At 34.1% G+C, this 27,353-nt stretch overlaps 7 protein-coding genes across 11 annotated transcripts; 5 read left to right on the top strand and 2 right to left on the bottom strand.

The window, feature by feature from the left end:
• LOC104713246 (defensin-like protein 1) lies at positions 534 to 1,087 on the top strand. The gene is made up of 2 exons (XM_010430329.2): positions 534 to 664; positions 753 to 1,087. Exons 1-2 carry the CDS (start codon positions 601 to 603, stop codon positions 929 to 931), a joined length of 243 nt encoding a protein of 80 aa, XP_010428631.1. The 5' UTR covers positions 534 to 600; the 3' UTR covers positions 932 to 1,087.
• LOC104713247 (rac-like GTP-binding protein ARAC5) lies at positions 3,916 to 5,952 on the top strand. The gene is made up of 7 exons (XM_010430330.1): positions 3,916 to 4,384; positions 4,695 to 4,782; positions 4,878 to 4,987; positions 5,075 to 5,138; positions 5,223 to 5,287; positions 5,372 to 5,437; positions 5,524 to 5,952. The coding sequence occupies exons 1-7, from the start codon at positions 4,286 to 4,288 to the stop codon at positions 5,620 to 5,622; spliced, it is 591 nt and encodes a 196-aa protein (XP_010428632.1). The 5' UTR covers positions 3,916 to 4,285; the 3' UTR covers positions 5,623 to 5,952.
• LOC104713248 (vacuolar protein sorting-associated protein 35B) lies at positions 6,024 to 12,375 on the bottom strand. Of its 5 annotated transcripts, none has more exons than XM_010430332.2 (22): positions 12,209 to 12,375; positions 12,024 to 12,120; positions 11,802 to 11,925; positions 11,423 to 11,608; positions 11,235 to 11,322; positions 10,990 to 11,046; positions 10,815 to 10,904; positions 10,597 to 10,719; positions 10,095 to 10,169; positions 9,947 to 10,006; positions 9,296 to 9,412; positions 8,850 to 9,089; positions 8,709 to 8,774; positions 8,498 to 8,587; positions 8,012 to 8,101; positions 7,818 to 7,907; positions 7,421 to 7,489; positions 7,157 to 7,237; positions 6,949 to 7,056; positions 6,761 to 6,864; positions 6,572 to 6,667; positions 6,024 to 6,472 (listed from the first exon to the last, which is right to left on the bottom strand). In XM_010430332.2, the coding sequence occupies exons 1-22, from the start codon at positions 12,302 to 12,304 to the stop codon at positions 6,262 to 6,264; spliced, it is 2,358 nt and encodes a 785-aa protein (XP_010428634.1). In that variant the 5' UTR covers positions 12,305 to 12,375; the 3' UTR covers positions 6,024 to 6,261. The 5 variants fall into 5 exon arrangements, with proteins under 5 accessions (XP_010428634.1, XP_010428633.1, XP_019085024.1 ...); XM_010430331.2 differs by having other exon boundaries at positions 6,572 to 6,685; XM_019229479.1 differs by lacking the exons at positions 11,802 to 11,925; positions 12,024 to 12,120; positions 12,209 to 12,375 and having other exon boundaries at positions 6,262 to 6,472; positions 6,572 to 6,685; positions 10,990 to 11,113; positions 11,423 to 11,492.
• On the bottom strand, positions 12,633 to 14,441 carry LOC104713249. The gene is made up of 3 exons (XM_010430334.2): positions 14,066 to 14,441; positions 13,376 to 13,664; positions 12,633 to 13,279 (listed from the first exon to the last, which is right to left on the bottom strand). The coding sequence occupies exons 1-3, from the start codon at positions 14,144 to 14,146 to the stop codon at positions 12,783 to 12,785; spliced, it is 867 nt and encodes a 288-aa protein (XP_010428636.1). The 5' UTR covers positions 14,147 to 14,441; the 3' UTR covers positions 12,633 to 12,782.
• Positions 14,864 to 15,719, top strand: LOC104713250. Its single transcript, XM_010430335.1, has 2 exons — positions 14,864 to 15,054; positions 15,144 to 15,719. The coding sequence occupies exons 1-2, from the start codon at positions 14,911 to 14,913 to the stop codon at positions 15,498 to 15,500; spliced, it is 501 nt and encodes a 166-aa protein (XP_010428637.1). The 5' UTR covers positions 14,864 to 14,910; the 3' UTR covers positions 15,501 to 15,719.
• Positions 19,103 to 21,124, top strand: LOC104713251 (GDSL esterase/lipase EXL1-like). The gene is made up of 5 exons (XM_010430336.2): positions 19,103 to 19,516; positions 19,779 to 19,909; positions 19,998 to 20,231; positions 20,387 to 20,642; positions 20,770 to 21,124. The coding sequence occupies exons 1-5, from the start codon at positions 19,207 to 19,209 to the stop codon at positions 20,961 to 20,963; spliced, it is 1,125 nt and encodes a 374-aa protein (XP_010428638.1). The 5' UTR covers positions 19,103 to 19,206; the 3' UTR covers positions 20,964 to 21,124.
• Positions 21,690 to 23,845, top strand: LOC104713253 (GDSL esterase/lipase EXL2-like). Its single transcript, XM_010430337.2, has 5 exons — positions 21,690 to 22,042; positions 22,594 to 22,724; positions 22,813 to 23,046; positions 23,199 to 23,454; positions 23,540 to 23,845. Exons 1-5 carry the CDS (start codon positions 21,742 to 21,744, stop codon positions 23,716 to 23,718), a joined length of 1,101 nt encoding a protein of 366 aa, XP_010428639.1. The 5' UTR covers positions 21,690 to 21,741; the 3' UTR covers positions 23,719 to 23,845.

Here is a 27,353-nt window from a genome sequence, read left to right on the forward strand (position 1 = left end):
CTAGTTTGCAGATTATGAGATTAATAACAAAAATAAGTGAAGAAACAACATATTTTATCAACTTGCCCATCTAGTGACGGTCCTTGGGGGTTTCAATGAATTGAGAAGAAAAGTCCAGAGAGAATATCCAACTTCGTTGTTTAAAAATTAAATGCGATGTGGCCATGACTTATCACTACCACTTGTGTTGTGTAACGTACGTACTAAAATTTGCTGAAGATATTTAGCCGTTTGACCAAGTCAAATAAGCCAACCAACGTGATTCAAATAATGTTATAGCCACCGAACCAATTAAACTCCAAATGAGCAAACGTGGCACTTGAAACTAGCCATTACTGATCAGCACACTGTTTACGAATTGGTCAAATATAATATCTCATATGATCATTAGGTACTTGCGTGTTAATATTTTTTTACTACGGTATGTCGGTATGTGTTTTCAAATATGTGGGGTGAAACACTAATTGTCTGCTGTACACGTACGTAGTGAAAATCGATCTCCCCATCATCCTTTCACTATAAATAGAGGGTTGATCTCAATCTTATTTCTTCAAACTAAAACAGATATATACATTAAAAACAACTAAGCAAACAACAGTCATGGCTAAGGCTGCTACCATCGTCACCCTTCTTTTCGCTGCTCTTGTTTTCTTTGCTGCTCTTGGTGAGTAATGATCTTTATATGAGTTTTTTAAATTTTCTTTCACGTATTGTGATAACTAACTTTGAGAGACATATCCATCTATATGCAGAAACACCAACAATGGTAGAAGCACAAAAGTTGTGCGAGAGGCCAAGTGGGACTTGGTCCGGAGTCTGTGGAAACAGTAACGCGTGCAAGAATCAATGCATTAATCTTGAGAAAGCACGACATGGATCTTGCAACTATGTTTTCCCAGCTCACAAATGTATCTGCTACTTCCCATGTTAAACTACCAAAAACGTTTAGTGCTCGAATGTGTGTGTGTGTATTTTTATAAAATAAGTAAGCATCACTCATAGAGTGATCTTATACATGTATACCAGACATCTTGATGTTGTTGGTTTGTTATAATAAGATAATTAAGCTTTTACGTACGACGTACTACTGTTTTTTCTCGTCCATATTTGTTTGCAAGACTGCAACACAAGGTACACAGCCATTATGTGGGAATAAAGATAGAGAACTCGGAGAATATAATATACTGTTGATGATCTCTTTTTAGTTTCCGATATAAAACCTTAAGAAGAACTTTCCCATAAAAATTAACTGAGTACAGTAATAAAGATTATATATTCAGCTTATATATAAAGAGAACTCAATAGATAACATCATCTCCAATTTTATAACAAAGCTATTTTAGCTAACTAATAAAACATCAGAAAAGATGCGGTGTATTGAGTAATGAGACTGAGTGACTGATTGTTCATGCTAGCAACTTATTATGTTGTTATAAGAAAAAATTCTATATATATATATATATCCTCATTCCAAGATGTGTATTTTGGTTTTTATAAAAAGAACTTTTAATTTGATGGAGTATGAACCAGCATGGCATAAATTTCGTGCACCCATATTAAATTTTCTCAAGCTAGTTAGAATCTGAAGTTGGATTTGTTCTGTGTACCACACCGTATGCTATTCATTACTGAATACTGTAACAACATATCTGTGTTTTGATTCTTAAAAAAAATTCTCCCTCTTTATCAGGTCTTTAATTATACTCCCGTTTTAGTATCATGTTTTACAAAATTCTAACTTCTATGCAAATTGTTACTAATAAAAATGATATTTTGTGACTATTATTCTATTAATATTTGCGGTTAAAAAAAAATATTGGTTGATGAATCATTTTAACAACTTTAAAGTTTAAAATACGTGCATTTAACTAAAAGGTTTTATATTTTCAAACGTTGGGAGTAACAAATATCTGTTTCATTTTTGACAATGTAAACTTTTTAATATTTTTTGTGTTTGATTGTTAATTGCTTTTTCTTAAATTCTATCTTCTTAAAGTCTAAAGAATTACCTTTGACTATTCTAGTTTGAGGTTGATTCAAATAAGTAATAAACCACTCAATAAATGTATTACATATGGCCCAATGTCTGGACTCTCGACCATGTTTTTAAATTTGAGTACGAAGCAATGCCTGTTTCGTTAGACGCAAAGACCTAAGCGCCATCTGTATTGGTCTTGTTCGCACTTGTCAAACTTTAGCACTATGCTGTTAACAAATGTTGAAATTGAATGAGAGAAGCCGACAAAACTGGAACTTAAGCCTTATCTACTCAACTAATTACGTAGAACAATTTTGCAAGTTATAATAACTTAGGCCATATTGCCCTGTTACGTACGGGGCTTAGATATTTGTTACTTGTAATAACTTAGGCCATATCGCCCTGCTACGTACGGGGCTTAGATATTTGTATTTGTTCATTTTATTATTATATATTTATTTTCTCATTTGATTTATAATGTTCACGATTTCTTTTTTGTCAAAATATATATGATATTATTGTTAAAATATCTTAGCCTGAGAAGGACATTTCTCCAGGGTAGACCTCTTCGGATTCAACTTATAGTGCACCTTTGATAAGTTTCCAAAATAAATTGGTAATCTCTTGTTCTGTGGATAATCATACACCAGTCACACAATATTGGTCACCTTAACAAATTCACTCACTCAACACTGTAAAACACCTTAATCCAACTTATTCGTCCATGTGACAACAATAAATGGTCTAATCCGCCGGCACTGATGTGATACTGATGACAATCATAATGGGCCTAAATTCGCTACTGGGCCTGAAGTGAGCCTTCGTGTTATTGTCTTTTCTATCTTGCAGTTGTGTTTATGTTTTTGTCTTTTGTGGTATGGGCCTTATGTATGACACTCCATATCGCTTTGTTTTTGTTTTGTTTTTTTGTTTTCTGTTTTTTTTTTTTTTTTTTTTTTTTTTTTTTTTTTTTTTNAGTTTTTCTACCAACAGAAAAGCAAACTGTGTTAAACTCGTATAAAAGAATAATAAAAGTCTGAAATTTTATTTGTTGTAAGAATTAGAATGAATGGGTAAAAAAGTGGTTTTGGTGAAGAGTAGGTAGAAGCGTAGAGCTAACTCTAACCCCTTTACTTTAATATTACATATGATTGCTTATTATAGATCATATGAATAGAAAAATTGCTGACATTTTGATCCGTCGATCTATTTTCGAAGAAAGTGATAATGCGACTGTATAATTTGGATAAATTAAAATGTGGGACAGTTCATGATGTGTCATATGCTCATTGGTAGGTTGAACGAGAGAGTTGAGCACGTTCTTGTAAGATTTTTGCGATTCTTATATATGTCGTAAAGATGAAGAAAACTCATTAGATTACATGTAGTATAAAACCCAAAACAAAAAGCACTCTTGACAAAAAAAAAAAACAAAACTACATAATAAAATATGAAAGAGATTTGACAATAAAAAGGAATGAAATGGTGCCGTAACACTAAGTAGCACGTTCTTGACGAGAGTCGTCTCAATCCAATGATTAGTTTTAATTTCATGCCTCCCCATAGTTTGGTCGATTATACTTTACTCTTTGATTTATCTTAAATTATAAATCTTTATTTATTTGCTGTCTTCTTCTAATATTTTTTATGTAGATGATCAAATTAGAAAACTTTTTCTTTTTTTTTTTTGGTTTAAAAAATAAATAAAATAAAATCCATGTTTACTAGTGAATTAGGTTTTTTTTTTGTGTGGTTGTTTGGGCTATCTAAGAAGAAAATATTAATTTCATAATGTTCATATAATAAATAAAAAAACCTCAATATATAACGTAAAAATAATCATAATGCATTCAAATTCATAAATTAAAGTGCAAAAAAATTAATACTAGTATATATTTTGTAAAGTGGGGTGAGTGTAAATGATAAGGTGTTGTTTGGTGTAGCATTAGCTGGCATAAGGTTGTATGAAAAGCTCATCTCAAAGTCACACCAACGGCCCAAAAACAAAAAGACCAGAAAACAAAATAAAGAAACAAAAATTTAAAGCAAATATTTTTTTTTCTTTTTTCTCATTCTTCTTCTTCTGCCATTATCTCTCTCTCTCTCTCTCTCATCGATTTCAATTTGCTACTTTCGAATTTTTTGCTCGTGTTGTGTGGGATTGGAGAGTTCGGATTTAGGGTTTCTTCTTTGAGTGAGTAAAGGTTGTGTCTTTTGTGGTTCTTGGGAATGGCTGGGATTTGAAGAAACCAAAAATAGTGATTTTTTTCTGTTGTTGTTAAAAAGTCTGTGAATTTGCGTGGTGAGATGAGTGCTTCGAGATTTATAAAGTGTGTCACCGTCGGTGATGGTGCCGTCGGGAAAACATGTATGCTGATCTCTTACACAAGCAACACTTTCCCTACGGTAAAGTTTCGTCCTTTAATCTTGTTAAGTGTGTTTTTTGGCTCTCTATAGTGATCTTGAAGCTTCTTTTGAGAATGGTTTTGTTTGGAGATTATTCATATGTTGTTCTTGAATGTGAATCAGCTCGTAAAACTTGTAAAAAATCAAATCTTGACATTTTCTTCAGAACTTTTTATAATGCTTCCATGGATTTACATTTAGGGATCATCAATCTTGTTCTTTTGTTTGTGTGTTAATGATTTATTTTGTATTGAGTTTGAGAAACTTGTTTTAGTTTTAACCAACTCCATGACTTGGTATTGACTATCAGGACTATGTTCCAACTGTTTTCGACAACTTCAGTGCTAATGTGGTTGTAGATGGGAACACAGTGAATCTTGGATTGTGGGATACAGCCGGTAAATACTCCTTTTTGAAACACCATCAAATCTGGTTTTCTTGTTTTTTGTGGTCTCATTTTTTTTTGGGACTAATTCTTGGGTTTGTGTAACAGGTCAAGAAGACTATAACAGGTTAAGACCATTGAGTTACCGTGGTGCAGATGTCTTCATTCTTGCATTCTCGCTTATTAGCAAGGCTAGTTATGAGAACGTAGCCAAGAAGGTTGGCTTTTCTTTTATTGATCTTTCCTCATTTGATAATAATAATAACCTTTGCCTGAGCTAATTTTGAATTTTGCTTTTATCTCAGTGGATTCCTGAGCTCAGGCATTATGCCCCTGGTGTTCCTATTATCCTTGTTGGAACAAAACTCGGTATCAACTCCTGTTCTTGTTTAAAACACTTTCCTGATAAATGAAGAAAGAGATGATAAATAGTTCAAATTTGGGAATTTGCAGATCTTCGAGATGACAAGCAGTTCTTCATAGACCATCCTGGTGCAGTGCCAATTACTACAAACCAGGTAGATAACTCCATTAATCAGAATTCTTTAATACAGTAGTTTTTTTGTGTAGCGTGTTCTTGAACTTTAGTTGTTTTTCTGTAGGGAGAAGAACTAAAAAAACTGATAGGATCGCCAATCTACATTGAATGTAGTTCAAAGACGCAGCAGGTATAAGACTACACACATAAATCATATCTCACATGTCTTTTTGTTTTGTCAGAGAGTGTGAATATGTTGGGTCTTTGGTTTTTCAGAATGTGAAAGCAGTCTTTGACGCAGCGATAAAAGTGGTGCTTCAGCCACCGAAACAGAAGAAGAAGAAAAAGAACAAGAACCGTTGCGTGTTCTTGTGATCATCTTTTTAAATATAAAAAGATTTAGGTAACAAATGAAGTTGAAGAAAGAAAAAAAAAGCACCAGCATAAAAAATGCAGCAACATTGTATAGTTGTTGAATCCGACTTGTTTCGATCTTTACACACTTTTTCTTTTTGCTGGTGAATCTAATGTGTGAAGTGAGGGCCAAGGAGATGAGTTCTTGGTGTGTTGTTGTTGTACTATTGCTATGTAGACTAATCTCTTAATACTTTCTTTTCTTGTCTTTGTTTTTTTGCTGTTGGGATCCATTTTGTATCTTCTTTAACAGATGAATTTTATTAATTTTATAGTGACTTCTTTTATGCTTAGCATCTCTTTCTTATGTTGATCTTCGCATGCAAATCATATTCAGACAACTTAAAACGTATTGTGATGTATACAATAGAAACAACGTTGAATTGAGGCATTGATTCAAAGAATGGTTTACAGAAACGTGGATTCTATACACACAGGTGAGTACTAGGAACAAAGAAAATAAAAATTACAAATGCCATCTCCATTTTTTTCATGGACCGAAAAGAAAACAAGCAGTGTACAGACATCCTTTTCAGTGTTTTTCGGAAATTACAGAAAATTCCTCTCGGGATTTGACGAGGACTGTGTCGCAGGTCTAACTCACAACTTGATGAGGTCATATTTCTCACCCATCAAACCACCTTTCTGTTTTTGGAACCTTATGTAACGCAATGTGCTTGAAAAGAAGGGATCTGAGTGGATTGTTGTGTTACCGTTGTCGCTTAGCATCTCGGTGTTGATTAACTCTATGAGGCTTTGTATATCCGATGGAGTGATATGTGGATTCCCTTTCTCAAAGAAGTAAAGATACCTGTTGTATATGAAAACCCATTATTAGTATTGAGATGCTGCTTTGTGTATGATGAATCAATGTCAGATGTTTTGTTTTTAATTGGTTCAGTATACTGACTTGTTCAAGATTTCTACAAACAGCGTGACTGGTCCGCTGCTACCTCTGGTTGCATTAACCATTTGTTGAGCCGCGTTAGCTATCCTCAGTGCACGTCTTAAACACAGAAGAACTCTACAGAATTATATCGAGAATCAGGTAGTTGTGGACTTAAAAGTATGAGAGTTATGAAAGAAGAAAAGCACTTACCTTTCTCCATCTTTAATACCCTCTGGATCATCGACCCAAAAGAGGTGAGAGCATGCATATACCGCTCGACATTGATCAGGCTTCTTTAAAAGCCTTGCTGAGTACTGCTCACAAGGAAAATCCAACTTACAGTTTGGACAATAGTTGAAAAGAAAGGTTTATGGGAAGCATTGAACATAAACATCTACCCCGGTTGCTTTATGTGTCAAGGTGTCTCTGTTTTCAACACCGAAAACATTGATCCTTTGCAAAGTTCCTACGATCAGATGAATCGCAGTTACCTGTGCCTTTGAGTCCTATACAATGCAGCACAAGAAAAATGAAAGTATAAAGGTTTTGGAGAGACTTTGAGTTATCTTTGTGTACAGTTCACAAATAAAAGAATAAAGAAATTACCGCGATTTCTTCCTCGTATAATATAAATGCTTGGGTAAAAAACTCATAAGCAACAGGCTCAAGATCACAATCACTTGCAGCCTGATCATTAATCCAAAATGAGACAAAATATTGAAAATGCTATGTCAGATTACGCCTTGCCTACAGGTGAACTATGATCACAACAAATTACTGGACCCCCTACATATTATAAAAATGGCTATGAAATCGTAACTACATTTGTTCAAAGGTTTTCCAGATTTTCTTGGTTACTCTATATCTTACCTCAGCGCATTGGAGGTAGAGCCTTAGAGCCAGTTCAGGACATGGAACTGAGGAAAGAGCTTCGATTGTCTGAAATAAAGCACATGTTAAATGGATTACATAAGATATTGAAGATTAAATGTGTAATAAACAGCTCATAGAGAAAGTAAAACTATCACAAACAAACTGATATTGAAAAAATGCATCAGTTTTGATTGATACTTGAACTATTTAATATGTCAAATACACAGTAGAGTGCTTCAAGTTAAACACTTAGAAATGGTTTATGAAAGAGATAATATGAATTTATCAAAGAGTCAATTCAGATAAACGATTCACAAGAAATATCATCTAACTCATGAAGTAATAACACATGTTTCTCTATTATATGAAAATAAAAAAACGAAAGCTCACAAACCTGGTTGAGAATTTGAAAAATCTTTCTCAGGGTTGCTGGAACATCTTCTCCTGCTATATCTCCACCCTGGGCTTCTAGCTGCCTGACCAGCTGTGACAGAAACATTTAAGCAACTCTTCAAGTCAACCACTTGTCTCAAAGCAGAATATATATCCACAGCTATAAGCATATTATAGGGAACATAAGAGCTATACCCTAACTGCAGAAAAAACAAGCGGGGGAACGGTAAAAGGCAAGCGTTGAGGTCCTCCTGTCATAAGATGCTTTCTCACAACATATATGATCTGCATAGCAGTTAAATACCTGGTTAAGATATTCGTTTGCTCATAAGTTAGGGTTAATAATCTAAAAAGAAACCATGGCCTCATAGCCCTTGTTTTATCTATTGACTTCTGCAAAACGAACGCCAATGGGCCTGAAACCAGTTTACAGGTCAATATAGAAATGCAGGGCCGCTTCAGAGTAGTGGAGCATGGGGACAGTAGGATGTTCTGGGTGAGTGAAGCGACAGAAAAAGATGTACACTTCCAAGGAACAATTAAGTAAAAACCATGTTGAGGTTAACCGAACAAGTAGCTTTAACAATTCCATACATATCAAACAAAATCATGGGCAGACAACAGGTCCGGGAGCAAAATGCATATTGAACCCGAAAGATTAGTAAATTTATGATGTCTAACCTTTAGCATCTCCTCTGGTTCTTCATTATCAAGCATATGTATGAGACGGGCAACTGAATTTTGTTCCTCTTGGAAATCCTCCTCGTCAAGCTAAAGAAAAACACAGAAAATCCATCAGAATCAAGGTGCTAAATTAGAGCTGATAGGAGTTGCTTATTGCAAAACCACATGGGGAAAAAAAAAAAGAAGAAGAAGGGATTAGTGACAGCACCTCCTCCACGTTGGTTCCATCCAAATCTTTTATAAGTCCTTTTATCAATTCAAACAGCACCTCAACCTAGTGAACAAAATTAGCATATTATCACAGTAGAAATATTTATATCTTTAAATGAAGAGAGCAAGTAGTATATACCTTATCGGCAGTTGATATACACGAATCATTTTTCATTATACTTTGAATAATAAGCATTGCCATTACTTTGTTCGTTCCATCATCAAGATGATCCATGACACGCGGATAATTTGACAATGTAAGAGCTGTAACGATGTCACTGTATTTTTCTAAAGGAGCACTCAGAAGTGCAACAACTTGTTTCATTGCACGGGCGTCCTCCAGCTTGGGCACACTGGAAAGTTTAACTACACATGCACCCTACAAAGTTTTCGGATCAGGAGTTAGTTTGACTTCGATGCTACATCAGATTCAAGTAATCATGAAACATTAATAATGCATTTCCATTCACAATGAAACCAATCTGATTCTGAAAATCGAAATAAAAACTATTTAGTGTAGATACAAGCTACAAAGACAACATTGAATTAAATTTAGAAACATATGGCCACGAAAGGATACCATACCAATACTTGATCCACATAGTCAAGCCGATCAGGATGAACCCGGAGAGTAAAAGTCAGAAGAGAGACAAACAGAGTCATAGCTCCAACAATAGGCATCTCAAGCTGTGTATCTATCACCTGCAGCCCACACCAAGTACATACGTCATATAGATATAAACAAAGCATCAAATGCAGTGAGGCTGGAAAAAGCAAACACCCAAAGCATTAAGTATACTTACCTACAGAATTTACAATATGAACTGAGGCAATTGGATGACCGGGAAAAAAGGTTCGACATCAAATTAAACTAGATGCATCATCCAGCAATTTTACAGCTTGATGTTTTAAAGGTTTTTCATTTTAAGTTCAGCATAAGTTTACATGCGCCCCTATTCTAAATACTAAACTCTCAAATCTAACAACTAGAGGACATAAATTTTCAGACGAAAGTGGCCTATTTTCCATCATATGTCTAAGGAAGTAACTGATTCGACAATGCTTAATAAAGAGTTGATTAAGAGAAGATGAGCGAAGAATGGAAAATAGCATGACAAATAAAAATTATTGTACTGAGGACCTACATAGGACTATTCTAAGAGCCGTTATGATTCAAGTATCCAATAGCCAAAAGAAATTTGCATTCATAATAGATTTTTCTTTAATAGAGCCCACCTTTCCAATTGCATTGCTCAATTTAGCAAAAGCTTCCACTTGCAAAAATTCGTGTAACACCTGCCCAGAATTTTGGAATAAGAAGATATATATATCTAACATCACACAAAAAGAGAAAAGAACGAATGATAGCTCGGAAGGCACTTACATCTGGACTTGAGGCAGCATAGTTTGACAACCGGTCCATTAGTTGGGTTAACACTATCTTGGTGTCAACAGTTGGCTGAGAAATGATTTCTTAAGGTCAGAGAGGAAGGAATAGGGTCAAACAACTCAAGTGAGAAAAATGCAGAGAGTGAATTGAAAACAAAAAAGCTCTTTGTTGAGGATTCCCTGCTTAGAGTCTCTGTCAAAGTGTAAGAGATCAGGGACCTCCTTCAAAAACTTCTAACAGGTAAGCCAAAGCCCTAGTCACCAAGAAATAAACAAAAGAATAACCGAAATACTAGCAAACAATTAAAATAGTGATTGGCAAAACAGACAATTCAGATAGACCCTTTCATGAGATAATGGCAGCATAAGAAGAATTAATCAGAAAGCACCAAACAAATCATTTAGATAACTAGAATTGCATGATTGTCAACAAAAAAAAAACTAGAATTGCATTGGAGAGTAGGAAATAGAAAAATCTCGATTGCTAGCCTACCCACCATCAGTTGGGTACAAGCAGCCAATAAGGCCTCAAGAGTCTGCAAATGGTACTCATCAGGAAAGACTTGAATTATGCACTCCATCAGATAATACTGAGCCAGCTTATCTTTACAGTTGACGACCTGTTCAAGGTTTCCAGATTTAGCAGATTATACAGTAACTGAAACTCATGTATAAAAAAGGAACTGGTAGTAGATGCAAAAAAGAGCTGCTGAACCTGCTCTAAGACCCTAGGAAGAACAGTCTCTTTGTACATCTCAAGGTCAACACCTTCGATCTGTCCTAGAACATGCAGATTTTTTCCAACCTGAGAGGAAACAATTAAGTACAACTTAGTGGGCAGTGACATAAGTAAAATAGGGAATTCAGTCAAGTAGTGGTAATGATAGTACAAGGTCACGAAGTTCATTCCTCTCTTTCTCCTGCTTTTCTCGAACAGTACCTGGTCCCTGCAGTCCAAGGAACACCCTCAGCTCAGGTTTCACCAATATCAATGATTCACAAGCACCACACAACCTGCATGACCAAAAGCCTGCTCTTCATCGTTCATTTATGCTTCAGTCAGAGGCATGCAAGTGCAGAGGTGCTATGCGTATATATAAACCACCATCAACTCTTCAAAAGATCGAAAATTCACCTGATGCTGTATCCGAACCCAGAGCTTATTCATCTCAGTAAAATTTTGTAGCACAAATTCCACTGCATCTATCACAGTATTAGCATCTCTACAAGAAGGTTGAAAGGAGGAGAGTAAACAAAAAGGCTAAGCAACCAAATCTATTGGGAAAAAAAAGAGAGAAAAAAAAAAACATAATTACAACCCACCCTTCGTAGTCTGAACCAATCTCAGGTAATTTATCCCTGCTCACTTGAGCAAGATAACTCCTCAAAAAAAGCCCACGAATGGGATGTTGAACACCACGACACATCTCCACAAGATCCTTAAGAACATCCTTAGAAGGAGCCTGCTTGCTTTTGATATAAACAGACCCTACTGTACATAGCAGATACCTGATAGACCAACATCATAATGTTTCAATTACAAGCAATGCAGCATAAGAGAACCATTAAGTGGAAAAACAAAATAATCTCATTCTGCGCCTAGCTGCCAATTTCTAGTCAAATATCACAAATTCAATCCAATCTAAGCTTAGATAACTGAGACTATCAGATCAAGAGAAAACAAAAGCCAGCATCTGCTTACATCCTGGGCAATATGTTGCCGGCATGTTGAACAAGCTCATACAAATCAACCACGGGTAATCCATGCCTACTCTCATCTTTAAAGAAAATCTCCAGCTGCCTCAATTGATCGAAAGCTCGCATATCTAAAAATATTCCGAAATCAGAAGAGAGAAATCATAAGAAAAACGGGGTCAAAGCACGAAATCGAGAGATTCAAAAAGTTGTGGGCGATGGAATCTACAGAGATCGTAATATTTCTGAGGAGAGAGTTTGGATGTGCGGAGCTCCGAAAGCATCAGAGCGGAGTACTTTAGAACTTCTCTGAGATTATTTGCGTCCTGAGAGACAGACGAATTGTGAAATTTTTAATCAGATCAAAAGGAGAAATAAAATAAACTCAGCTGAGGAGGAAAAAAGGAAACGGACCAAAGCGCGATGCATGAAGAAAGCGTTGTGCTGGATTCCGGCGATTCCTTCCGCCAACCACTTCTCCTCGTCTTCTACTCCGGCGAGCGTCCTCATCCTCTCTTCCTTCTTCTTTCCTCTGTCAGCAGTTTTTTTTTTTTCTCCAGTTGGTCGCACGAATTATTAGACTTCACAATTTCACTTTTTTAAGTTTTATTTTTTGGTTTTTAAAAAAATCATAACTCATTCACGAGACTTGTTTAGTGCTTAATCAAACACAAATATGCCAATTTGACGAGACTAAAATGTTTATTTTCTTTCTGTGAAGAGACTATGTGACCAAATGTTCATGGCCTGTGATCAAAGTCTAGATCACAATGACTGTTTGTTTCCAAATTGATATGAATCAATCAAGAAAGTCAATTGATATGAATCAGTTTCCAAATTGATTTGAATGGTTTTTTTTACAAAGCCTTTGGCTACAGAAAAGATACAAAGCGATATAGGAGGTATATCAAAATTGGGTTAGATTATAATTGTGGTTACAAACAGTCAATGTACAAGCTAAGCTAAATCTAGAGCAAAATTGGGAGCATTAGAATGGGACTGTGTACGGTAAAGAATAAATCCCAACTTCAGACAAAAGCTGAGCTCTAGGCCAAGATGAATCACTGGGTCTCATCTTCATGTCCTCGTCAATCTTGACTGCTGCTTTGGGCTTAGGCATCACTTGCGTCTTCTTCCCAAATAGCCAATCATCGTCATCTTCCATGGAAGAAGTAATGTCTGCTAAACAAATGGAAGAGGGAGTCCAATCATCAAATAATGCATTGTATCGATCTTCTTTGCTTGGTTTGTGTTTCTTTCTCTTCTTTGTTTCATCTATTGCAGCCACAGATGTTGACGGCAGATTCTGTTCAGGCTCAGATATTTTTGGACATGAGACAGAACTTGCTATGACATCTTGGTGACTGAGAGGCTTTGCAACCGAAGTGGAGCAAACAAGATCCTCTCGAGGCGGAACAGGAGCTTCCGCCTTTGGTTTCTTTAATACCAATCGAATGCGTAGAGGATTACCTGCTACAGGTGCAGCTGCAAATAAATGTACAAATATACATTAGTATCACGTAACAACAAATATCGATTGATATGCTGTTCTTGACTGTGTATATAAGTATGAATACAAACCTTTGATGAGACTTTCAACAGGTGGAGGAGAGTCTTCTCTATTCCTCTTCTTACTATTCTGGCTTCCATCAGACAGATATCCGTGGTGGTTTTGAGATGCCTCAAGCTCTTCTGTCAAACCACTCTTCTCAAGTTGGTCAGACTCATCTGAGACTTTCTTCGATAAAAGAATCTGTTGTTTATGAGACTTCTCCCCTTTAGTTTCTTTAGTATGTTTTCTCTTCTCCTTCTTTTCCTTCTTCTCAATCCGGTGGAGCGGGTTTTTAGAATCATGTGTGACTCTTTCAAGCTTTAATCCATTAGAATAAAAGGGTTTTAGACTCGGAGTCTTAAAGAACACAAGTTCGGCACAACCATCCCAAGAATCACCAATGTGGAGACACCAATACAACAAACAATATCACATGACACAGGAGATGCAAGATAACCTATAGTCATCACTAGAACAATGCAGCTTACCTGATACCTAATATGAGACTATGGTAAACCTAACCTAATATATAGTTTTATATATACAATACAAGCGATGATTATAGTTTATATGAACATGGCAGTTAAGACTCTCTAGCCATAAAGACAAGAAGGACAACCAAATTCAAAGATTCTACTTAGACATTGTTTTGGTTTTAGAAGAATAAAAAAAAACAAAGAACTCAAGCAAGAAACCAGATTTGTGGGTTCTGAACGAACCTTAGTCGATTCGACCAAGTTCCGAACGCTCGCCTGGTTCCTTGCAAGGACAAGCGGTGGGCAAGTGAGAACTCGCGACATATTTTCTCAGATCGAATCGGGGGGATTTAGGGATGAATTCGATTCCTAAACTAAAGATAACCCAAAGGCTGGCTTTCAGATTCGACCAACCCAAACAAGAATATATCGATGGAGATTAAACCCAGAAAGCTCTATCTCGATGTAAACCAACCAAAGTTTTTGAGAAACCCTAAACGAGTCTCGACCTCTAGCGCTTGTAGGATGAGAAGAGAGCTCACAAGCGCGTTAGGTTCGATGGTTATTATGAGCAAAGAAAAAGAATAGGGTAAGGTCTAGGATTTATAGACGATTGAGATTCTGAGATCCACCGACTCGGGCAAAGTCGGTAACTTTGAGGACTTTTTAGTAAAGTTTACATTATAGAGAACGGAAAAAAACCCTAATCCTAAAAATGGAAATATCATAGAGGGTATATTCGTAAATTAATCTTAATGGTCATATATAAGGCTCGGCCCGTGTATTCCTTTTTCAACTAATGGGCCTAAATTTAGTTGTTGGACAAAAGATCTCTATTCTTAAAGCCCAATGTAGTAACAGAGCTCTATTGTCGAAAGTCGAAACGATGCCTTAGTTTTGTTTTGGCGGGGGGAAGTCGCAACTCATCAGTTTCTTAACAGATGCGTTTTGTATCTCTGAACATTCGCGTCTCTCTACACTCCTGATTATTTCCTATAAATTCAATAAACTTGTGTCAAACCTGATTAGGGCTCAACAATTACACTTTTCTCGTAACAAAAACGTTCTGTATCACATATTTATCAAAGATGCAAGGGGCTCAAGAGGACTTGTCTTTGTCTTTGAGTATCACACCAGTCAACCGACCAGTTTCACAGAAACCTCCAGTGATTCCTCTAGGCTTGGTTGCTCCTTATTATCAACAAGCACTTGACATCAACCATATGTTACAGGTATTGGTCTACACCTTATATTATGATCTTTTCACTTTTTTGAGACTATCAATCAACATACATTTTATTTACGACTAAGTAATGTGCAGAACCAGATGACAAGAGAATTGTATACTCAATTAAGGAGTCTGGAGGAAAGAGCCGTCTATTTTATGAGACTTAAAGACAAAGCCATCGAAGACATGAGGAAACAAACTGCAGAAATGAATCTTCGTCTTAGACAAGCAAGAACAGAAGCCGAACTCTGGAAGAAAATGGCGGTCGAGAAATCGGAATTGTGCAGAGATCTCGCGGGAAGGCTTTTGAAAGTGAGAAAGAGAGAGAGGGGGATGAATGGTATTGACGAGAATAATGCGGCAGACGAGGCTGAGTCGTCCACTGGTGAAAATGCAGCGGATGTTTTACACACAGCAAGGACCCGTTTATGCAAACGCCGCCGTCTTTGAAATTGGCGGGGATTTGAAGTGTGTGACTTTAAATTCACGTGCGTTCGTTTTTGTTTTTTTGTATGGACGTTTGTTTAAAATGTTCCCACTTCCTAGAGATGTTATGTATCCAACGCTGTATAGGGGAGAGGGAAGTTTTTGAATATGAGTCCAATTATTCTTAAATGTACCTTGAACAGTGTCTATTACATTTTCTTTTTTAATACCACTTACCATTTACATGATATTTTTCATATTTATGATATCAAGGTAATGATAATAATATAAAATTTATATTTTTTCAACTTTAACATAGTTAACAACTGTCAACAATAGACAAAATAAATCGTTATAACATAAGGATAGAGAATATATATAACTACGATGGATTACTGATATAAATAAATGACGGTATATTTTTATTGCTACGACCATACACAGGTTTATACATACTTTAAAACTTTATTGTTACACTCATCAGACAGAAAAATGAAGTTGCTTGAAGAGGACTGGAAAAAACGAAGAAAGAAGATTGTAGAATACTGATATCTATATCCTATTCATTATATATTTGTATATTATAAATCACGGTAAAGAGATGTCATATAGCATAGTATTTTGTCTCTTTTATTTTCTTTTTAATTATCATTGTACGTTAACACCAAGCTTCTTTTCATTACTATTGCTAAGAGAGAGTGGAAAAGAGAAACATGTCGCCGGAAGTTGTTATAAATTCGTTTATATACTCATAAACTGAAATGATCCATTGTGACGAGCTTATTTTACTCATATAATGTTGTATGAAATAAAAAACACCATGATTAATATTGATGAATTTTATTGCATTGGTCTTAGTTAACTAAGCTTTTCCAAGATGTTGATATGGACGATATGGTTAGTTATTGTTCGTTCTATAATGAACATATGGTTAGTTGTTTTTGTTTAGTTAAAAGATAATCATATGGTTAGGTATTTCCTAGTTAAGGATAAAAGTCGCGTGGAACCTGAATCTGTGGATGACTCAGTTCAATGTTGGATCTTATTACTTGTTTCTCTATGCCCCACGATACCAGATTGTTTGGGGTCGTTATTAAACTTTAATGTGGATACGAGACGAATCACATGTGGATAATTCTTAGCCGCGTCTTGAATCTTAACCTCGAACAATGTGGTGGCGCAACTTATTAAGTTGACTAACCCACCAGTAAACAACCAGCTCTTTATCTTTGTCTTAACTGTAGTATAACTTATTGGTTGGAACACTGTCTTTTTATTTGTGACTATTAAATATGAACAAAGAAACTAATGAAATAGGCATTAAACTTTGTGTGCGATTTGTAATATTCGAATTAAACTCACCGCAATGGTTCGTTGTAAAGGTAAAGGTCCCTCCCTCTCCCCACCCTATGCACTACATGAAAATTAGGTGACCGAGATGAGTACGCGTAGCGGACCTCTCTTAAATTAAGAACAGAACAAAATTCGGTATATGTCTGATCTAAACAGAAAGAGACATGAATAAATGCACAACTGTTAATTGTCGTATCGTCTTCGATCGATGTGATATACTGCAGAGTTATCATATAAGTATGATTGAATCATTTAATACTTCCCTCTCCCAGTATCTAATTTTTCCTCTTTATTGACGTGAGTAAAAATATCACATAGATTCAAATTTCTATTTTTTTTTGTCACACAGATGAAATCATATCTTGTAAGAAAAAAAAAATGATATAAACAGATTTTGCCCGATCGGAAAAAATAGTATTAGAGCCAACTTCCCCGATCCGACTCTGCTTTTGTATTGATAAGACCTTTCTTTTTATATGTGTGGACTCATGAGTCATGACTATGATAAGACAATAGAAGATCAAGCAACCTCCTAGCTTTTGAGTTTTGACTATATGACTAGCAATTTGTTCATGGAAAAAAAGTACTTAAACCGGTAACGGTTGCTATCATGTGTACTTTAATTAAATGTTTAGGCTATAGTATCTCTAGCTGATTTGATAAGAGAGAGATAAGTATATAGTATGGAAACTTGTTACGTGTTTATTTTTTCGGATTTTGAAGTTATTTATTTCATAATTAGAAAGAAAACAAGAAAACTCAATTTGCATTTACTGCTCCACCGGTGAACGAATCGTGGCATTATGGGTCCTATCTCATTTAACACCGATGTTAACACATACTTCGATAAGACATTGATAGAGTTTGAAAGAGTATAATAAGCACGTGGTGACGTAGACAAATATTTAAAAATACTTGATGGTATTATCTACCGTATTCTAAATATTATACACTGTATAAAACTAACAAAACATAATTTTATAAATTTTGTTCAGTTATCTCCATAACTAGATGAAACTATATTCGAGAAATGCTAATAAAAGGTGAGAAACATGTAAATACATCGTTTGGTACAAATCTTAAGTCACGTATATATATTTTTAGACATATGAGATTGTACATCTACAATACTTAATTGGCTCTTTGACTACCATATATAGGATTTTTTTTTTTTTTTTTTTACGCAAACTGGAAAGTGTCGGTATTTAAAATNTTAAACTTCATATTCAACTTTTTTTCCTAAAGAAAGCGAAATGGTGACATGTTTGACTTCCAAAAAAAAAAATATCTATTCACTTCCATGTGAAAGTGAAAAACTCTAAACAGGCAGTACGTGACGTTTGTTATGCTTTACTACATTGCCAATTCGTAACAACGTTCCTTTCTAGGAAAAACTTAATCTTTATCTATTTTACTAGTATATAATCTCTTAATTAACGTCCATGTGTTTGAATAAATAGCAAGTGAACAATTATTTGTGTGTTGATCTTAACTAACATTGAATGAAGGACAATCGTATATAATATAGTCCTAATACTCCATGTGATTGATAAGCTTTCGGAAGGACAATCTTAACTCTAAGAAATGGTTACTAGCTAGCAAGATCCCTTATATTTCTATAATTTTACCTTACAATTAAGATTAGTGGGTGGACAGTAATATACGTCCAACTAAACCTATGTGTTTTTTCAAGAAAAGGCTATGCGTAATTTATGTTGGATATTGAAAAACCTAGGATACTGATTTATTTATTCATATATGATTCAAATATTGTAACTTTGAAACAAAATTTATAGGGCTTCATTCATTCTTTGCATTTGTTTGGAAAGTACGTTGTTAATTATTAGAAACTGTTGTTTTTTTAACTATGGCCGTTTAAATGGTAAACGAGAAATCTGGTTGAATTACTGAATCTAACTTAAATTTTTAATATTTATTTGTTGAATCTGCAGCCTGAATTTTCACATTTTTAAAATGGTAACTGTTGAATTCAGCTATTTTTTATTATTTTTTTGTGATTTTTGACAAAATATGGCAAAATAATCTAGCAAAATTGCTGAATTTGGCAGAAATTTGCTGAATGTTTTTTTGATTTTTATGTTACCATTTAGATCCCATAACACATACTTAGATATTAGAATAACATGTGGACAAAAAATTATGTCAATGTGCCATTAATGTTTAATGACAACAACTAAACCAAGCACATCACCTAGACATGGATATATATATATATATAAATATCTACATTGGAAACGAGAAGAGGACTATTTATATCTATCGTTAACGTTCCAAGCTTTTTTAAAGAATCAAGTTTTTTTTAGTATATGTTTTGTTTTTACGCACGAACACACTACATCAATACGTCATAGCAACTATGGAACGACCGCGTTCAGTTCATCATCACATCATTCCTTATTTTTGTCTCGCTTCTTCGTCGATGCTATTTTGGCGTACTTTCTTTCTCGTGCTTTTATTTACGACAACTACACATGCTTTAGTGAAACTCCCGGAAAACACGACCGTTCCAGCGGTAATAGTGTTTGGAGATTCAATTGTTGATGCTGGAAATAACGACGACATGATAACAGAAGCTAGATGCGATTATGCTCCCTACGGCATTGATTTTGATGGTGGAGTTGCTACGGGAAGATTCTCCAATGGCAAAGTCCCTGGTGATATTCTTGGTTAGTTTGCTTGTAAACTTGTTTTCTTCGTTAAATAATACATATAACTTGACTAATGATTTGCAATCCGTGAATAGTTCGATTTTTTTTTTACTCTATACAATGATGTCATGTGTACAATAAAGTCAAAACACCAAGTTTGCCACCTTGCAATTGGGATGCAATTTCATAACTAGATTTCCCTTAATTAAATATAACCAAAGAAGTAGCAATCTAACAATTATATAATTTTTATTTTTTCATAATATTTTTGTTCTAACAGCGGAAGAGTTAGGGATCAAACCCAATATACCGGCATATCGAGATCCGAATTTGAAACCAGAAGATCTTTTGACCGGTGTAACATTTGCTTCTGGTGGTGCTGGTTACGTTCCTTTGACAACCAAATTAGCGGTAGTTACTTTTGAAATTCTTATGCATTTAATTTAGGGCATCTAAAGAAGTTACTATAATGTTTTTTTTTTTTTTTAAATTGTTTAAGGGGGGTATATCGTTACCGCAACAATTGAAATATTTTGAAGAATATATAGCGAGACTGAAGGCAATGGTTGGAGAAGAGAGGACACAGTTCATAATTAAGAATAGCTTGTTCGTTGTTGTATGTGGCAGTAACGACATCGCCAACGACTTCTTTGCTCTCCCTCCGGTTCAGCTCCACTACACCGTCGATTCTTTCACCGCTCTTATGGCCGACAACGCTCGCTCGTTTGCTCAGGTAGTAAAAGAAATAGCTAGTAATAATAATACTATAGTTTTATGTCACGAATAAGGTTAATTAGTAGTTAATAAGTAGTTATGATGTCATCATTAGTTAAACATTGCTTTTAATTATTTTTAAAAAATCTTTTCTATTTATTCATATGGTGGTAGACACTCTATGGATATGGAGCTAGAAGAATACTTGTATTTGGTGCACCACCAATAGGATGTGTTCCTTCGCAGAGAACCGTAGCAGGAGGACCTACAAGAGATTGTGTTGCAAAGTTTAATGATGCATCAAAACTTTTCAACTCTAAGCTCTCAGCAAATATTGATGCCTTGTCAACAACTCTACAAGACCCAACAATAATCTATATTGACATCTATAGTCCACTTCTTGATCTCATTTTAAGCCCTCAACAATATGGTAATCAATCATTGTTTATTTTTCTAGTTATATAATTTAACCGATATATTATTCAACATATTTTGTAAAAATTTATTTTAACAAAATTGTATATATATATATATATATATTTTTGTGAATCTCATAGGATTTAAGGTGGGCGATAAAGGATGTTGCGGAACCGGCCTAATAGAAGTTACTGCGCTATGCAACAACTACACAGCTGCTGTGTGTCCCATAAGATCTGATTATGTGTTTTGGGACAGTTTTCATCCCACTGAAAAAGCTTATAGAATTATAGTTGCAAAACTTTTTGATAAATATTTCGACAGATTCTTCTAATCGATATAGCTCCTATTCTCAGCATGATCGATACACTATTAATATTGAATAATCATTCCAATTCGAAGAGAAATTACACTGTTGTCAGCTATCTCTTCCTCTAGGCTTTGTCATTGTCTCATATATGATATTGATGGTTATATATACAAGATTCATGTATATCACATTTCTATATGATTATAATTTTGTTAGCAAATTCGGAAAATTAGGTTCTAATCCAATTTTGCAATAATAGTACTAACCAATAAAGATTTGATTATAGCCCTCGAATTCACAGAGCCGGGACTCAAACTTATTGCAAAAAAAAAAAAAAAACAAATAAAAGGCCCAAGGTTGATACAAACAAATTAAATATAAGGCCCAATTAAATCAACAAAAAAATATCGAATAAAGAAAGCCCAATAAGAAAACCCCAAATTGGGTTGAAGCCCTGCTGAGTATAAAAAATGTTTCAGACTTCGGTCATAATTGGTAACTTTTTAAACTGAGTTTACCTTTTTGGTAAAAATGAAAAATCTAGTAATTTCAGTATACAGTATGTGCAATAACTATTATCAGTTTTTAAGGGTTACGTTACGTATCACGAAGTATGCTACTCTAGTTCAACTTTAAATGCTCTAGACTAGGCTATTAGCTAGCCATTTTGAACCCAAAAGTCCTCATTATGTTTAAGACATATACAAGCCGATCCAAGCTTTTACATATATATTTTACAGTTTACGCATCACTCCAAAAGCTTCGAAATAAAACAAAATCTGTTGCAACACAAAGAGCAGCAATGAAACGACACAGTATGATTGATCATCAGGTTACTTTTTCTCCTTCGAGTCTATTTTGGTGTGTTCTCTTCTTTCTCGTGTTGTTAGGTAAGACGACCACGAACGCTTTGGTGAAGCTGTCCTCAAATGAAACGATTCCGGCTATCATAGTGTTTGGGGATTCTATTGTTGATGCCGGAAATAATGATGATATTAAGACAACGTTGGCTAGATGCAATTATCCTCCTTACGGCATCGATTTTGACGGTGGCGTTCCTACCGGAAGATTTTCCAACGGCAAGGTTGCGACTGATTTTATAGGTAAGTTTCACTTCTCTTTCTATTGATGATGCAACATTGATTACCATTTTCTCATGAAATTTTAAAATATATTTTCCACATTTTCTCATGAAATAAACATTTTATTTCATGAATTTGTGTTATATATAACTTATAAGTTAAAACTTGTAAAGCCTTTCACTGTTCTTTCTTCCAGTTCCTATTTATTGTATCATACATCTACATCGTACTGAATATATCTCACGGAGTGACTAGTTTTTGTAGTACAAAGAAACTTGAAAAATGGTACCATCACTATTTAATGACGATGTGAATGGATGATTATATTAGACGCATTAACTAGGATCAGTCTAGGACATCTAATCTAGTGGTTGAGTATTTCTCTGTAACCATGTGATCTATCTTTTCTCTTTTTTCTTTTAGCTTTCAAGTATGTGTCATTTTCTTGAGTTGTTTAAAAACTGGAAAAAAAAACGAAACATGAAAGCGATTTAGGGCGAAGATGTTTTTATGATACTATAAAGCTATAATATAACTTGCAATAATTATTATTATCTCGCTCGTGACCATAGCCGAAAATTTCGGAATTAAACCAACTATACCGGCGTACCGAAATCCAAATTTGAAACCAGAAGATCTCTTAACCGGTGTAACATTTGCGTCTGGTGGTGCTGGTTACGTTCCTTTCACCACCCAATTATCGGTAATTAATCAAACATCTAAAATCTTACATTATCTCTATAAAACAAACGTGATTGTTTTTTAAATGCTAGTTAATTTTGTTTTTAAAGGGAGGAATAGCTTTACCGCAACAACTGGAATTATTTGAAGAGTACATAGAGAAGTTAAAGAAAATGGTTGGGGAAGAAAGGACAAATTTCATAATTCAAAACAGTTTGATCATGGTTATATGCGGCAGTAATGATATAACCAACACCTACTTTGGTCTTCCTTCTGTTCAACATAAATATGACGTCTCTTCCTTTACCACTCTTATGGCCGACAACGCTCGATCTTTTGCTCTAGTACGTATGAACAATAATTAGTTAACTATACATTATTTATTAAGCTATCATTTGATATGGTACAATGATTCATGGAGCGAAGAAAATTACTTTTTAACTCTTTGTTTTTTCCGTAATTTTTTTTTTGTCTTTTAATGATGTGGTACTCACAGAAATTACATGAATATGGGGCGAGAAGAATACAAGTATTTGGTGTACCACCACTAGGATGTGTCCCATCACAGAGAACTTTAGCAGGGGGACCAACGAGAAATTGTGTTGTAAGGTTCAATGATGCAACAAAGCTCTACAATGCTAAGCTCGCTGCAAATTTGGATTCTTTGTCAAGAAGTTTAGGGGAGAAAACAATAATCTACGTTGATATATATGGTTCTCTTCTTGATATCATACTAGACCCTCAACAATATGGTAATCGTTGATATTACGTACTGTGAACAATGTCCAACATTTCTATTTTCATCAAAATGTTAATGAAATTGTATGTTTGTAACAGGATTTAAGGTGGTCGATAGAGGATGTTGTGGAACTGGGCTCATTGAAGTTGCTGTTTTATGCAACTTTGCAGCTGACGTATGCCCAAATAGAGATGAATATGTGTTTTGGGATAGTTTCCATCCGACTGAGAAGACTTACAGAATTATGGCAACAAAATATTTTGAGAGATATATATGATCTCGATCGCTACGACATGTTTTCACTGATAACATGTCTTTTTATGCTTACCTTATTAGACGTGATCTACAAACAGTGCCGGCTCAAGGTTTTTAGGAGCCCCAGGGCAAATTTTTTTTTTGTTCGAATAAAAGACCAAATTTTTTTTTAACCTCTGTTATATGTTAAAAAAATATGAATTTCATTTTGATAATATATAAACACTTGATAAGATTATAAGAATTTATTTTCGTTCTAAGTTGGAGTCAGTTAGATAATTATGGAAGATAAAGAGTCTTTTTGGTTATTGACTCCAAAAAATTAAATCGTTAAAACATACTTTAATGAACTATTTTTGTGTTACAAATTTTGTTTTTGTCTCTTTTATCTTAAATTATTTTTTTGTGCCCATTTATCTTGCATTATTTCTTTTTTTGTGCTCATTTATCTTGTATTATTTTTTTTTGTGCCCCTTATTCTTATATTATTTGTCTCCTCAATTTATAAACCCGGGGCGGTCGCACTGCCTATCTAAGCCGGCACTGTCTCCAAATATTTTTCCAACGCCATCTCTTATGTGCTGCCAATTTCCAGCAATGATAACACATAACAGTAAAGGAAAATTTGGAGCTATTTCGATCCATGATCGTCCTTAGGTCTAGACTATTAAGATGATTATACTAACATACATACCAAAACTTAAAAGTTATCAAAAAAGTTGCCCACCATAATTATTATAAAAAAGCCCACAGTTATCAAAAGCAATAAGTAATAAGTAATAGCTACCCAAAAAAAATAATTTAACTCGGAGGTTGAAACTTGAAAGTTGAAAGAGAGGCCTACAACCGAGAGAGCCCACTCATGGAGAAACAAGAAGGATAAGTCCAATAACGGTAGAGCCTATTCAAGGTGTGGGAGAAAAATCGACAGAGCTGAATATACAAAATTGCGATATACAAAAAGATCGACAGAGCTGATTTGTATCGTCTCGACAGAGCTGATTTGTGATATTGAATAAAAAATGTATATAAGCCGATTATATTGTTATTTTTAAACTTGTTTACTTCACTAAATAGAGAGAATATACAAATGTTACATAAGAAAAATTGTAAGCTTATACCAATAGAAAGAAATAAAGATAAAAACAGAACATAAAAAAAAAAAAAAAAAATTATAGCAATAGCTACAGAATTCTTAACACGTATCTCCCAAAAAAAATTAAAGCAGACTCTCTCTCTTTCGACCACAAATTAAAGACAACTAATCTAGTCTAGGCCATGCATCATTTGTTGCCACGACTGGCTTGCTCGGCCTATAATTCTTTGATTTTATAATATGAAACAATTGGCTGTAAACAGTAAGTAAGTAGTTCTCACTTTAATTATCTACCACGTAGGATAAGATATATAAAAAAATTGACCTATTATCTCTGTGAGTAGTTTGATGTCTTTAGCATATTGGTCCCACTATTTAATGATCAAATTTAATTTCCAAAACAATAATGTATGGTTATCAAATCGCATTCCAAAAAAAAAAAACGCCTTCAATATCCTTTTTTTTTTCTCTTCCTTTTTTGGTCATCATGGATCAGCTAGTTAGTTGGTCATTACTTAAATTTGTCGCTGTCGCGTTATTACTATATATCAATACAACCACGATAGGACAGGGTCTATCTTCTACGATATACATGAATACTATTAGATATATAAAACTATATAATAGCATACGATGACTTCATAATATCGTAGTTATATCATAATTATTGCTCGTTTTGTAACATTTCCGTACTGATTATATATAAAAGGGAATAGTAGTTGATCATCACAACATTTTCTCTTCTGATTTAACTATAATAACTTAAGTTTTTAGATTGCACTGTAAAAGAAGAATTTTAAGTTTGCAGTTGTCTTGTCTACAAATAAAGCTAGTATTTATTCATTTAAAATTTGTAAAGCAATATAAAACGGGAGAACCTAAATTATTTCAAGATTTGTATAATTTGTTTGTTTGTTTGCACATGTTTATAGAAACATAATTATGTTAGATAGTGGTTGGGCGATAATATGGTTGTGCGTGAATCACTATATTAAATTCCACATTTTAGTAGCCTTGTCGATATATCTTAGTCTTAATTAATTAATTAGCATGATTTTTCGGATACTTGCGCGCTCTGGCTTACTATATATATTCTATAATTATTAGACTTGGACCATTGTTATGTAGGTAGCATTAACAGCAAGCTTCTCGAGGAACATACAAACATTTTTTTACCTTCGCTATATTTTCTGATAACCACAATTGTTTTCTTCGTAAAGTCTCTTTTGTACCTTTTTCACGTGTATATATATGGAAAGTTACCTTCTCCACACTCAGTTAAGTGGAAATAGTAGTATCACCTATTGCTTGTGATCTACATCTACCCTGCATGCGGTCCCTAGCTACGTATGTCTTTGTTCATATTATTTTTTCTTTCTAATTCGTATTTATCACATGATTCTTTATGTCTATTTTTAAAGGATTCTATAAAATAAATAAGACTAGCTATGTCTTTTTATCCAAACAAAAAATGATACGTTATGAAGGAAACTAAAAACAATACCAACAAATATATTCTATATTGCTGAGCCTGTTGGGCTCTAGAAATATTTGTTGTCCTATTAATTGTGATGACCTACAAGATTGTAGTTTGGTAACAGTTTACATCACATGCTCAAATATCAACATGAGATTCTTACGTTAATTAGTATTACTATTATTGTATTTCAAACGTAGCATAATTTTCATATGAAAATAGTGTAAAATTTTCATATGAAAATAGTGTAAAATTTTCATGGAAATTATGTTCAATTTCCTAATTTCTTATATTTGTAATGATGGTTGTATTTGATTTGCTTCTGTATTGTATAAACTCGTTATGATATCTAATATATTAATTTGCCGTTAAAAAAAATAGTGTAAAATAAGATAAAAATAAAAAGAAATAAGAGAACACATATATGTATAGATATAGTGTGAAATAAGATAAAAATGAAAAGAAATAAGAGAACACATATATGTATAGATATCTATCATATTACACTTACCTATTATTATACTTATTAATATACTATTATATATATATATATATATCTTATATTTTTGAAAATAGTAGAAAAGAAACATTTTAAAAGAAAATTCTGTAATCGTATATATATTTTTAATATTATTTTGATAAAAGTACGAAGTTAAACTTATTCGTGCAGAGATTGCTGAATACTCAAATTTACTTGTAAGTTTGTAACACAATGTGATGCATATATCTTCATTAAATTTCTAAACATTTGTCAAAATTGTTCGATATGAGAGTGGAAAAAGTTGAATAACCGCATGATAACATGAATATATATACTAATTAAGTAGGTGTTTTTAGTTTTAGAATTTAGAGTAAGAGATGAAGATATCTTGATATATTAACATTTACGTTTAATTAGCGTTAATTAAGACATACGCAGTTAAACTATTTTTGTCTGTCAAACTCTGCCTGTCACATTCTGCTGATAATTCGTGTTTCGACATACGCACTAATAGTTGTATGTTGTTAAAAGCAGCTGAAATATATATGCCAAAAAAGACAATTATGGTTGAGGTTAGTACATTTCTCTTTTTTAGAAAAAAAA

Source organism: Camelina sativa, chromosome 9 (genome assembly GCF_000633955.1).
Source record: "Camelina sativa cultivar DH55 chromosome 9, Cs, whole genome shotgun sequence".
NCBI classification, from domain to species: domain Eukaryota; kingdom Viridiplantae; phylum Streptophyta; class Magnoliopsida; order Brassicales; family Brassicaceae; genus Camelina; species Camelina sativa.

Bases quoted from the DNA above. Each gene is read 5' to 3' on its own strand.
- LOC104713249 (XM_010430334.2), bottom strand. From the start codon at position 14,146: ATGTCGCGAGTTCTCACTTGCCCACCGCTTGTCCTTGCAAGGAACCAG. The intron at 13,665-14,065 runs GTTCGTTCAGAA...AATGGATTAAAG, and splicing joins ACTTGGTCGAATCGACTAAG to CTTGAAAGAGTCACACATGA. The intron at 13,280-13,375 runs GTTTGTATTCAT...ATTTATTTGCAG, and splicing joins TGTTGAAAGTCTCATCAAAG to CTGCACCTGTAGCAGGTAAT.
- LOC104713247 (XM_010430330.1), top strand. From the start codon at position 4,286: ATGAGTGCTTCGAGATTTATAAAGTGTGTCACCGTCGGTGATGGTGCC. The intron at 4,385-4,694 runs GTAAAGTTTCGT...ATTGACTATCAG, and splicing joins CAAGCAACACTTTCCCTACG to GACTATGTTCCAACTGTTTT. The intron at 4,988-5,074 runs GTTGGCTTTTCT...CTTTTATCTCAG, and splicing joins ATGAGAACGTAGCCAAGAAG to TGGATTCCTGAGCTCAGGCA.
- LOC104713251 (XM_010430336.2), top strand. From the start codon at position 19,207: ATGGAACGACCGCGTTCAGTTCATCATCACATCATTCCTTATTTTTGT. The intron at 19,517-19,778 runs GTTAGTTTGCTT...TTGTTCTAACAG, and splicing joins AGTCCCTGGTGATATTCTTG to CGGAAGAGTTAGGGATCAAA. The intron at 20,643-20,769 runs GTAATCAATCAT...TGAATCTCATAG, and splicing joins TTTAAGCCCTCAACAATATG to GATTTAAGGTGGGCGATAAA.
- LOC104713248 (XM_010430331.2), bottom strand. From the start codon at position 12,304: ATGAGGACGCTCGCCGGAGTAGAAGACGAGGAGAAGTGGTTGGCGGAA. The intron at 11,323-11,422 runs GTGGGTTGTAAT...ACCTTCTTGTAG, and splicing joins ATTGGTTCAGACTACGAAGG to AGATGCTAATACTGTGATAG. The intron at 10,720-10,814 runs GTTCAGCAGCTC...AACCTTGAACAG, and splicing joins TTCCTAGGGTCTTAGAGCAG to GTCGTCAACTGTAAAGATAA.
- LOC104713253 (XM_010430337.2), top strand. From the start codon at position 21,742: ATGAAACGACACAGTATGATTGATCATCAGGTTACTTTTTCTCCTTCG. The intron at 22,043-22,593 runs GTAAGTTTCACT...TCGTGACCATAG, and splicing joins GGTTGCGACTGATTTTATAG to CCGAAAATTTCGGAATTAAA. The intron at 23,047-23,198 runs GTACGTATGAAC...TGGTACTCACAG, and splicing joins ACGCTCGATCTTTTGCTCTA to AAATTACATGAATATGGGGC.
- LOC104713250 (XM_010430335.1), top strand. From the start codon at position 14,911: ATGCAAGGGGCTCAAGAGGACTTGTCTTTGTCTTTGAGTATCACACCA. The intron at 15,055-15,143 runs GTATTGGTCTAC...AGTAATGTGCAG, and splicing joins ACATCAACCATATGTTACAG to AACCAGATGACAAGAGAATT.
- LOC104713246 (XM_010430329.2), top strand. From the start codon at position 601: ATGGCTAAGGCTGCTACCATCGTCACCCTTCTTTTCGCTGCTCTTGTT. The intron at 665-752 runs GTGAGTAATGAT...ATCTATATGCAG, and splicing joins TGTTTTCTTTGCTGCTCTTG to AAACACCAACAATGGTAGAA.